This window comes from Ascaphus truei, chromosome 4 (genome assembly GCF_040206685.1).
Source record: "Ascaphus truei isolate aAscTru1 chromosome 4, aAscTru1.hap1, whole genome shotgun sequence".
NCBI lineage: Eukaryota > Metazoa > Chordata > Amphibia > Anura > Ascaphidae > Ascaphus > Ascaphus truei.
Genome location: NC_134486.1, coordinates 237,204,025 through 237,214,907, shown reverse-complemented (window position 1 = coordinate 237,214,907; position 10,883 = coordinate 237,204,025). Strand labels below are relative to the sequence as shown.

The 10,883-nt window shown below is 42.2% G+C and overlaps 1 protein-coding gene across 4 annotated transcripts; it reads right to left on the bottom strand.

Moving 5' to 3' along the window:
• Positions 1 to 1,092: 1,092 nt before the first annotated feature.
• Positions 1,093 to 10,641, bottom strand: DPY30 (dpy-30 histone methyltransferase complex regulatory subunit). Of its 4 annotated transcripts, none has more exons than XM_075597057.1 (5): positions 10,485 to 10,641; positions 6,560 to 6,628; positions 6,426 to 6,473; positions 4,533 to 4,675; positions 1,093 to 1,418 (listed from the first exon to the last, which is right to left on the bottom strand). In XM_075597057.1, exons 2-5 carry the CDS (start codon positions 6,593 to 6,595, stop codon positions 1,346 to 1,348), a joined length of 300 nt encoding a protein of 99 aa, XP_075453172.1. In that variant the 5' UTR covers positions 6,596 to 6,628; positions 10,485 to 10,641; the 3' UTR covers positions 1,093 to 1,345. The 4 variants fall into 4 exon arrangements, with proteins under 4 accessions (XP_075453172.1, XP_075453174.1, XP_075453175.1 ...); XM_075597059.1 differs by lacking the exon at positions 10,485 to 10,641 and adding an exon at positions 10,337 to 10,460; XM_075597060.1 differs by lacking the exon at positions 6,426 to 6,473.
• Between the last annotated feature and the right edge of the window lie 242 nt (positions 10,642 to 10,883).

The following is a 10,883-nucleotide window of genomic DNA, read 5'->3' as shown; positions in this document are numbered from 1 at the left end:
CGGGCCCGCTGGCCGGCGCTGCAAATTTCCCCCGACCTCGGCCCTACTGCATATAAGCCTCTTCCTTTCTCTGCCCCACACCACCGAGCTTCCACTGCTGGCCCGTGACGAGGCTCTTTGACGTCAGTGCACGGCACACCGGAAGCTGGGTCAAGCTTACTTCCAGCGCGCTGACGTCCGAGAGAAAGGAAAAGGCTCTTATTGAGAGCCGGGGCCCAGCCGCAACTGCCAGTAGGACCCGGCCGCAGGACCTGGCCAGAGGTCGGGGGAAATCGGTCGGGGGAAATCTGCCAGGCCCCCCCAGCTAGCGGACCCCCACATACACCGGGCCTGACCTGACCCAAGGAAAGTCTGTATTTGTTTATGTATTGGATATTTGGGTGAGCTTGGGGGTATTTTTTTTATATGTATTGGGGAGGGTTTTGTTTTAAATATGGTGTGTGGATAGATATACACACACACACACGTATATGAGTATGTATGTATGGGGGCGTTATATGTATTTTTTATATGTATTGGGTAGGTGTTTTTTTATGCATTTGTGGGGGTGGTTGTATATATTTGGGGGACGGGGATTTTTTTTTGTAAGTATTTGGGGGTGGGAAGTATTTTGGTATATATCTTGTGGGGGGGAATTGTGTGAGGGGGAGGGAATGAGTGAGCGTGGGGTAATTGACGTGACAAAGGGAGAGGGGGTGAGTGAGGAAAAGAGGGAGTAAGACACAGGGGAGAGAAATACATGCGAGGCGGGAGAGTGAGAGGGGGTGAGACGAAAGGGAAAGAAATACATGCATAGAGGGGGGCGACTCGCAATACACCGACACGGGGGGGGCCCTGCTTAAAACCTTTGTCCTGGGTCCAACGATTTCTGTTGGCGGCCCTGAATGGGCTATATATGCTTTAGTATTGCTATATTATACTACCAATTGATCCCCTGCATGCACCACAGAAAATTATTATACAGACCTAAAACCCAATCCATCATTTTGAAGAAAGATGAAAACTATGTAGGAAAAAAGGCTTGCATCCCATTTGGTCCTTTGTTCTCTCCATTTCAGAAACAAAGCATGGTTTCTTGTCAAATATGCACCATTTTTACATATTCAAACATTTTTATTATTTTTTTAAGGTCACTTGATATACTGTAGAGCCTAGAGAACTTGGAAAGTACAATGTAAAACTTAAATAAAATCAAAGTAGAACAGTGGAAAACTCGAGTTTTGCAGAAACTAAAACATGAAACTTTGATATATCTTCATGATACAGTTCCTTTTAGCAAATAATGGTAATTGTTTTTTTTTCTTATAAACTGTAGCAAACCAAGTATGTACATTCTGTGATGAAGCTAGTTTCGGTCCTCAAACTGTGTCTTGTTCTTTAACAGATAAGCTGCCAGGAATTCTATTGGATTTGGAGGTCTGCAGAAAAATAAAAATTGTATTAAACCATATGTAATCTGAACTACAAAATGAATTAAAACAACTTCAAAACCAAGTTTGCTTTAAAAATGTCAGAACTACCGACACAGGCATGTAGGTTATCTAAAGCAACGGTGCGCAAAGTGAGGAGCGCAGGCAGTTGCAGAAGCCCCGCGCTCTTCCCAGAGACATTTAAATGCTGGGGGATTGTGTGAGGCCTCTGCAACTCACTTACCGGGATTCTGCAGAGCTGGTAAGACGTGTTGCAACACTGCATCAAATGACGCTGCGGTGTCATGCGGTGTGACTTCACACGACCGTCTCCATTGCAACGGGGTCACGTGACGTTACGCCACGTGACCCCGCAGCGTCATTTGATGCCGCCAAACAAAGCGAGGGGGTAGTGAAAGCGAGGGGGAGCAGGCAGGGGAACGCAGCTCAAAAAGTTTGCTCTCCCCTGATCTAAAGCTCTGGCAAATTCAAGTCCCTGTTTTTTTTTTCTTGAATTTAAGGGGGGCACAAAAAGGGCCAAAGTGAACTAATGGCAGTGGCACCTTAAATAGGTTGAAATTTAGGCAACTGACATCTTTAAAAAAAATAAAGTACAATTATTTAAATGGTTTCTAAAACGCAATAATTTCCCATGGCATTCAAATTCTTTTGACGCTTTTTGCAAAATTAACCTAATCTTTGTGCTGGGGAAAACAACAATATAGTGTTTTATTCCTATTTTGTTTGGTTTTGAATGTAATCATAAGCCCAACTGAAAAGCACTTCATGAGATGAATTCACACAACTCAATGTAAAGAAAGTAGTACAGTATTAGTAATAGAAAGCTATTCATCATGTATTTAGGCTTTACATCTGCATACTTAATGCCCTTTTTACCCAAATCGCACCTATATTTTTAAATCATTTTTTTAAAGTTTGCAAACAAACAAGAGGAGATGTGGGAGGGTGGGATTTCATCTGGCTGCTCCCTTGTGTGTGGTGTGATCAGCAAGTGCATATACAGCCAGAATCAGCCCTCAAATTTGACTGTTTTGCATATCCTTGTCTCACCCGGTCCTTATTTAAATTGACGAGGCCGCCAAACAAATTGAACTTCTAATTAATTTCCCCAAAAATAAAAAGCAGCAAACCCATTAGTATCTTCACATTTTGGTGTCTTTAGGAAAGCCAATTAGACTGTTCGATTCTTAACAAACGTTTCTGTCCAGTTAAGTGGGATTGTACCTTTACAGCAGAAAGTGGCCCAAAATCAAGTAAAATTATTTTTACCTTATTTAAAATCTGAAGATCGGCCAGAGCTGAACTACAACACTCAAAGCTCAACTCTTAATGCCATTGAAATGAGTTTTAAAGCATCATTTGATTTCTAATGCATGTTTTATTAGCCCACCTCTCAAGCAATGCAAGACCATTGCAACACTTTCCTGTTTGTGATAATGTATTCCTTATATTAATAAGCAATTTGAGCTGGAAACCAACAATAGATAATGTTGCCATGGTAATATAAGGATACACTGTAGCTGCTGAGTTACTCTGACTGAAGCAGCCATTATGTTTGTCATACAATCAGGATTTTTCCAGATTTATAACAGGACCCCCAATGATTGCCATATTAAGTAAGAATGTAGAATTATACATTTTCACATGATGAGATTATATAACATTAAAAAATAATAATAATAATTTAAGAGGGGGAATGTAGTATGTCTGTTTCAAGAAGTGTCTAGATACTTAATGTAGCGAAAGATGGAGGCACACAAGTAGTTATGCTAGAAACTATGGAAAGCAAAGAACAATTGCTGCACTCCTAACAATTGGGCTAAAACAGCGGTGCGCAAGATTTTTTTTGGGGTGGGGGGGTGAGGGCGGTTGCAGAGGTCAGATTTAAATGCCAGGGGACCCTCTGCAACCTCTACTTACCGGGATTCAGCCACTTCAGGACACATGACCATGGAAACAAATGATGCCGCGGTTGCCTTGGTAACGTGACGTCAAATGGTGCCGTGGGTCACGTGACATGACCCTGCGACGTCATTTGACACTGCACGAGGTAAGGAGGGGGGCGCACAACAGTGGAGAGCAGGCAGGGGGGGGGGGGGGGGGTTGCGCACGCCCCTGGGCTAAAATATACTTGTGACATTTTCCATTTAGAAATTAAGTATGTGTAACAAAGCAGTCATTTGGTTGCATCTTTTGACCAAAACATAATTCAAGCCTGCCAACCTCATCAAGGTAAACTCCATTTAGCAGGCACCTACACTGAATATATGCAATTTCTTATTGTCCAAATTGCATATATTCAACGTAGGTACCTGCTAAACAGAGTTTACCTTGACGGGGTTGGCAGGCTTGAATCATGTTTTGACCAAAAGATGCAACCAAATGACTGCTTTGTTACAGACTTAGGTTCTAAATGTAAAAATGTCACTAGTATATTTTAGCCCAATTGGTAGGAGCGCAGGAATTGTTCTTTGTTTGTCATAAATGTAAGGCCAATCCTTTTACCTGTTGCATACTTCACAAAGGGAGGTGTGTACTTATTTGTTATGCAAAAACCTATGGCATAGTTCTGCCTACAGGTGTGGAGTAAACTATAGCATTTTTGCATAACTGGTTGCATACCTTCATCTTCTCTACATTATACAACTATAGGCCTCATAGGGGCATTGATGGGATAGCTTGCACTAAGATGGTCTCCTTTTTTTCTTGTACTCATATTGGAATTAGGAGTGCCTCTGTATACCTTTATATGAGTCATTAAATACTTGTGTTAAATGTGGTCCTTCATTTAGTTGATATAACAGCTTCCGTAATAAAAAATAAATAAAAAATTAAGACTTCTGCAGCATTTGATAAAATATGAAGTCTCACCAAGAAACAAAATTAATATATGCCAGTGATGTGTTTAAATGGTTACATCTGGGTGACTAGTGCCTCAAGAAAACTATATACTTTGAAATATCAAAGTTGTAGCTTGTAATCATTTGAAACAAAAACTTCCTTTATCCAGATATGGAACTTGGACATTATTCAAAAAATGAAATACGCAGAACAAAAAATAACTTTCTTTATTCTGTTCTCATTTAAGAGTGAAGCCCTTACCTTTCCTTTGCAAGGACAGAAAGTCCTTGTAATAGGATTGGAACCACAGTTTGATCAAGATATGCTCGTGTAGGCAAGGACTGCAGATCAACCTTCTGCTTGGATACTTTTTCTGTGTTTGCCTTCTCATTTTCTACTATTCTCTGAGAAGAAATGCAGTACTACAATTAGCAAACAGAATGTTTGTCTATTTTATCAATAACTTAAATCTTATTGTGTTTAAAGTGTCTGAAATTAGACAATAGCAAATCAGGTAAATGAACAATTACAATGTTACATTTTGTCACAATGAAACACATGCTTGTCAGTCAAATCATTTAAAAATAATAATTAACTTTGTAAACAAAAATCTGTCAGAAGCAGCATAGAACCTTATTTCTACTATAGAAGGAATGGAGAAAATAATAACTTGCCCAAGGTAGCACTGATTGATTCTAGACCCAATGTATTGTTTCCATAGCCACTCCAGTTAAAGAGAATGGGATTTTAACAAAGTGGTTGATCTCTCTGAATTTTAACCACATTATATGACTTCTACAGTTGTGTAGCATTTGTTCCTCCTTGTTATATCACAATACATATTCTATTATAAACCTCCCTTCCCGACTCATTCCGTTCTGTTTCTTCCTTCAGCGTTTTTCTTCCCGTTCCCAAAAATATGGACCATAGAGCCAAGGTTGTTGACAAACATTCAAACAGACATTAAGATTGGCTGATGGTGCAACCACCCTATAGGCACAGAATCAATTATTTTGTTTTGATGTTCTTTCACAGATGTATGTTATATTTTAACAGGTAGAGACAAAGATTAGAAGTTTCAATGAGAATGTGTGCACACCCCTTCACATTTCATATTCGATCAAACATACTTCCATTCCTTTTCTTTGTTCGCAGAAGCAGCACAAAAAAAAGTGCATTACGCATTTGGGGTATAAAGTTGCAGAGAGGATAGGAAACTTGAGCCACCTTGCTGTGGAAAACAATCCAAGCTGTTTAAATCTCTGGGGAATGACAGGACATTCAGCAGAAGATGTAATTAATTAGAGGAGCTTGTTTCCATAACAATACACCACCTTCAAAAAGATAGTTAGTAAAATGTATTGGAATCAGTGTCAGCCACTGGTTGAAAAGTATCAAATAATTTCTGCTAACCTGCATCTAGCCAACTTACCTTCGATATATTTATTTTTATAATTCAACTCCTTGGGAAGAAAGCACTAGATTGTAAACTGCAGAAATGTTACAGATGGAATAAATAAAAAGTTAAATCTTGGTCATCTAATCTCACCACTTACCTGTAAAACGTAAAAGGGCTGCTCTTCACAATTTACAAAACCCATGTTCAGAATTCTTTGGCGCAAAAAACAATTGATTTTTGCAATAATTATGTATCTGTTGAACATTTTAACAAGCTTCAGCACAACCCAACCTTGGAAATCACAATTTAAGGGAACTTAAAACAAATCACACACGATTTTATATTTAGTAACAGTCTAATCAAGCGTATCTACTTTTTCCAAAGCTGGAAGTCCAAGTTCAAACAGCTTAATTCATAGCTACACAAGACAAACCAAAAATAAGAGAGGAAATGTAGTTTATGAAATTGGAAAAAAATAAATAAATAACACGAGAGCTACATTTTGTTTTTCCTGCGGTCTTAGTCATAACCTAGTGTTAGGGCTAGTCTAACACAAAACAGACACTACTTTCTATGTTATATATTGCTATCCAATGCTACGATGCTAAATTCTACCATGCGCAGTCTTACATGGCAAGCCAGCAGACTCTAAACAAACTCTACAAGTCAAGTATATAGTCGAAGCGAAACTGAGCATTCCACATCACTCAGATGCTACGGGAATCAGTGCTTCAAGACAGCTAATGGTTTGGTACCTCAACATTTTCTGTGAGACCATATTCAGAATGAGGATTTTCCGAAACCTGTAAAATAAAACACTAGTCAGCAAAGCTCTAGAGAAACTGTTCTCCTTGTCTGTTCAATTTACTCTAGTAAATTCTCTTAGTACCTGTGTTTGCCCCTCCATACTTTGCTCTGCGTCCATGGTCAGAGTAAGTCACTGAATATAATGATGCACCTAAAAGATAGACATTGATCAGTATGGAAGACACTAGCAGGTTAGTTCAAGGTCATCACAGCAAGTTATATAGAACATGCCTCACATTACCCAATAATTAATGTGCTACGTGTCCTTTTAAAACCAGTTATCCACTATACAATACCTATTAAGCAGCTTTGAAAATAAGATTCTTAGCACACTGAAAACAAACTGTGGCCCACTCCCATCGGGCTCTACAAGGACCAGTCGCTTAGTGAAATGTACGCACCATGGGCACCTGGCTTTTTGCAGGGCTGTATTAAGTGAGAGTTATGCCGCAAAGTGCCTTATTGGTAACTTGAAAATAAACTATTTACATGTCTAATTGTTCGTTTTATAAAGGAACCAGAAGATGAAAAAGAAAAACGATGTCTGTATTTAATCTAGTAAGTGATACCAACTAGAGGGGAAAGCTGTGCTGTATATTTTCATTAGCTACTGCAACAAAGACATAAAACATGCATGATCTTCTGGCCACTGATATCTTGTAAGATTAACACAATTTCTGACAACAATTGTTGAGCCCAGTAGAGTCCAGGAAAATCAAGACTAAATGTTGGGTTATTGAAGATGACAGGGTGCACATTAAAAGGTGTGTTTGAATCAAACAAAACATCCGTCTGGTCTGTCAACCTCACTGTATATTCCCTCAAGGACCAGGAAATCATTTGAGCAAGATTTATATCAAGGGCCAGGGAAGAGTTAGAGTTGAAAGTTTCTAAGGCCAGGTCCCCCCGCTGGATACTGCAGCGCCTGCTTTGGTGGACGCTGCAGGGACAAGAGCCGCCCCTCCATGGGGCCGGGCCCGCCGCGCGGTGAGTTTTTCCTGTCTGCAAGAAAATTGTATGGGGAACTAGCGACGGAGCGCTAGGCCATGAACCCCGACGGTTCAGCCAATGAGGGCGAACCTGCCGGGTGACGTCACGGCCGCACTCGTCACACCCCCCTTCAGCTCTCTACAGACCGGGGAATTCGGCTGCAGGCGCGTGTGCAGCGCAGGCACTGGGGCTGTAGCCTAAGCGGATTTTCTCCTCTCTCTACCACATGCCTTCTCTATCTAAATATCACACTATAATCAGATCTTTTGCTCCTCTTTTAGTCCCCAATCTTACCCATATCTTCAATTCCTCTGGCCTCTGAAACGTACCCCTCCTTTAAGCATGCTGTGGTCACACCTATTCTCAAAAACACATTACACCCTACGTGCTTTACTAAATACCTCCCTGTATCGCCTCCAAACTGCTAGAATGTCTCGTGTTCTCCTGTATGATCAACTTTCTTAATCCCCATGCTCTCGTGAACTCTTTACAATTTGGGTTTCGTATAGCTCACTCCGACTGTGCTCACTAAAGCAGGGGGGCGCAAACTTTTGCAGCTGTGCCGCCCCCTGCCTGCTGCCCCCAGGGCTTGCGGCCCTCTTACCTCCGTTCCCAGCGGCAAATGACGCAGCGGGGTCATGTGACGTCACCCGCGTCGTCATTTGATGCCGTGTTACCATGGTGACGGGTGTCAAATGACACCACATGACCCCGCGGCCTCATTTGACGTCGCGTTGCCATGGTGACATGTCAGCAGCCATCTGAATCTCGGTAAGTAATAGGTTGCAGAGGCCTCACGCGATCCCCCGGCATTTAATTAAAATGCCGTGGGGAAGAGCGCGGGGCCTCTGCACCCACCATGCCCCCCTACAAAAATCTCCCGCCCCCCAGTTTGCGCACCCCTGCACTAAAGTAGCCAATGATCTACATGAAGCAAGATCCTTTGATCGTTTTCCCCTACTCGATCTCTCTGCTGCCTTTGATTCTGTTGATCACTCTTCATATTCTAAACTCTTGATATTCGCAACAAAGTTCTATCCTGGTTCTCATCCTACCTCTCCCATCGCACATTTTCAGTCTTTGTTTCCAACATGACTTCGTCCCATGTTTGTTGATCTGTCTGTTGACGTATCTGTCCTCTACACACCAGCACTTGGTGACCTCAACTCTTTTGGCCTCAAGTACCATCTCTATGTAGATATATCTATCCACTCCAACCCTCATCTGCAATCCAGTCTCAGATTTCCTCCTAGCTATAACCTTGTGAATGGCCGCCTTAAACTGAACTCATATTTCCCCCAAACCTGGCCTAATAGCCCCTTTTCACATCACAATAAAATACCATCTAGCCTGTTGCCAAAGCACGTTTCCCAAGTGTAATATTTGACGCCTCTTCATAACATGGCTAAAATGAGTTGCTTCTTCCTCCATAACATTTCCAAGATCCACCCTTTCCTTTGTCAAGCTACAGCTTAAAAACGCCAATGCATGCCCTTATTGTCTCCGGTCTGGATTATTATAACATACTGCAAACAAACCTCCCTGCATCACAACTTTCTATCTTGCTACAGTATCTATCCAAAATGTTGCTGCTAGAATAATTTCACTTGCTCCCAAACACAGCCTCTGCTCATCTCCTTAAATCCCTCCCCTGGCTTCCCACCAAGTTTCAGATCACTAACAAAGTTCTCCTTTAAGGATCTCCATTTTCCATCACTGCCCCTTAACTGTGGAACTAACTTACACTCCGTACACATCAACCACCTTCTCTCCCCACCTTAAAATTCACCTCTTAAATGAAGCATTTCAATAGTCTTGACTCATGGCTACTGTCCCACACCCACGGTTACTACCAACCGTTGTGACCAAACATAACCTCTCTACTCTACTGCACTTATTCCCTCACCAGCTGTCTCTGCAAGTCTGCCAACAAACACATAAGCTGGTATTATATTAAGCGCTGGCGTGCATGCAGCAGCGCACACGGCAATGAAAAATACCTGTCTTCCTACGACAGTGTATCAGTGCCGACGCGCGCGCGGCAGACAGCGTTGGTGCGGCAGCTTGGGGGAAATACAAAGAAATTTGTATTTACGAGCGGCTGCCGTGTCAGGCCTCCTAGCAGTGCGTATCACCGTTTGGCCTATAGGTACAAAATTCACACACCACGTGCGCCACCACTTAGTATAATACATACCTTAGGCTGGTGATATGGTAAAGGCGCTCGTGCCAATGATAATTGCCTGTCTTCCTATGACAGTGCATCTACTGCACACGCAGAGTGTGATGGCGCGGCCACAAATTGAAAAGCCAATAAATGTCTTTCAAGTGCAGCCGCCTGTCAGCATCACGTGAAGCGGTTCAGCCAATGAGGACGAACCAGCTTTGTGATGCCAGCGACACCTTTAACATCTCCTGCAGGGATAACCACCAATCGCTAGGGCTGCTGGAGTGTCCCTGGCTGTGCGTGCGCTAAACCGGCACTATAATACAGACCTTAGATTGTAAGCTCTCTGGGACAGGGATTTTCATTCTGATTCTTTTGTAAAGATATACAAACATATACATTTGATACTGGGTTCTATACATTTTTGCAGCATTTAGTTATTTTTCTGTATCGATCTTTGGCACTTATGAGCTAGCCTAAAACTGACTCAAAAGGTGCCAACTTCATAAATTCCCATCTTTGTATACGGATGATAACACCATATTTATTTTAACACACACACACACACACACACACACACACACACACACACACACACACACACACACACACACACACACACACACACACACACACACACACAACTATTGGTCACTTGGATGGATAACACACAGATATACATACACATGCTCAAGAACATACCAGGTGTGTTCATATGGTTACACCCGTTAATCACGCTGTCCCCACAGCTTGTGTATCCGAGATATACAGTTTGTTTGTTTCTCTAACACCCCCGTCTGCACTGACGCTGCACCAGCCCTCCCTCTCCCCGGTCTCCCTCCGCTCTTACCTGCCGCCTGCTCTTCCTCTGTCGTTGTTACCACCAACCGGTGCCGTAAAGCAATTCCGCTCTACGGCTAAGGAAAACAAACAAACAAAACTGTGACGCTCTTGGCGACGATGTTACGAAAGCGCGCTCACACGGCCAAGGAACTGCCCCTTCCTGCGCGCTCACGTGTTCCAGGCAGACTAACAGGATCCGGATGGTCGCTGTGGGCGGGAAGAACTATAATCTAGTTGCTAGGGGGGGAGGGCGGTTTGAGTAGCAATGGAAATTGCTGAAAGGAAACCCTCATTTGTAGATAATCAAAAACCCGTTATCTATGTGACATTATATGTTTCCATATTTTTACAGTCCATATGTAATTTACAGTCCGGTGTAATGGTGCAGGATCTACTAATAAAGATA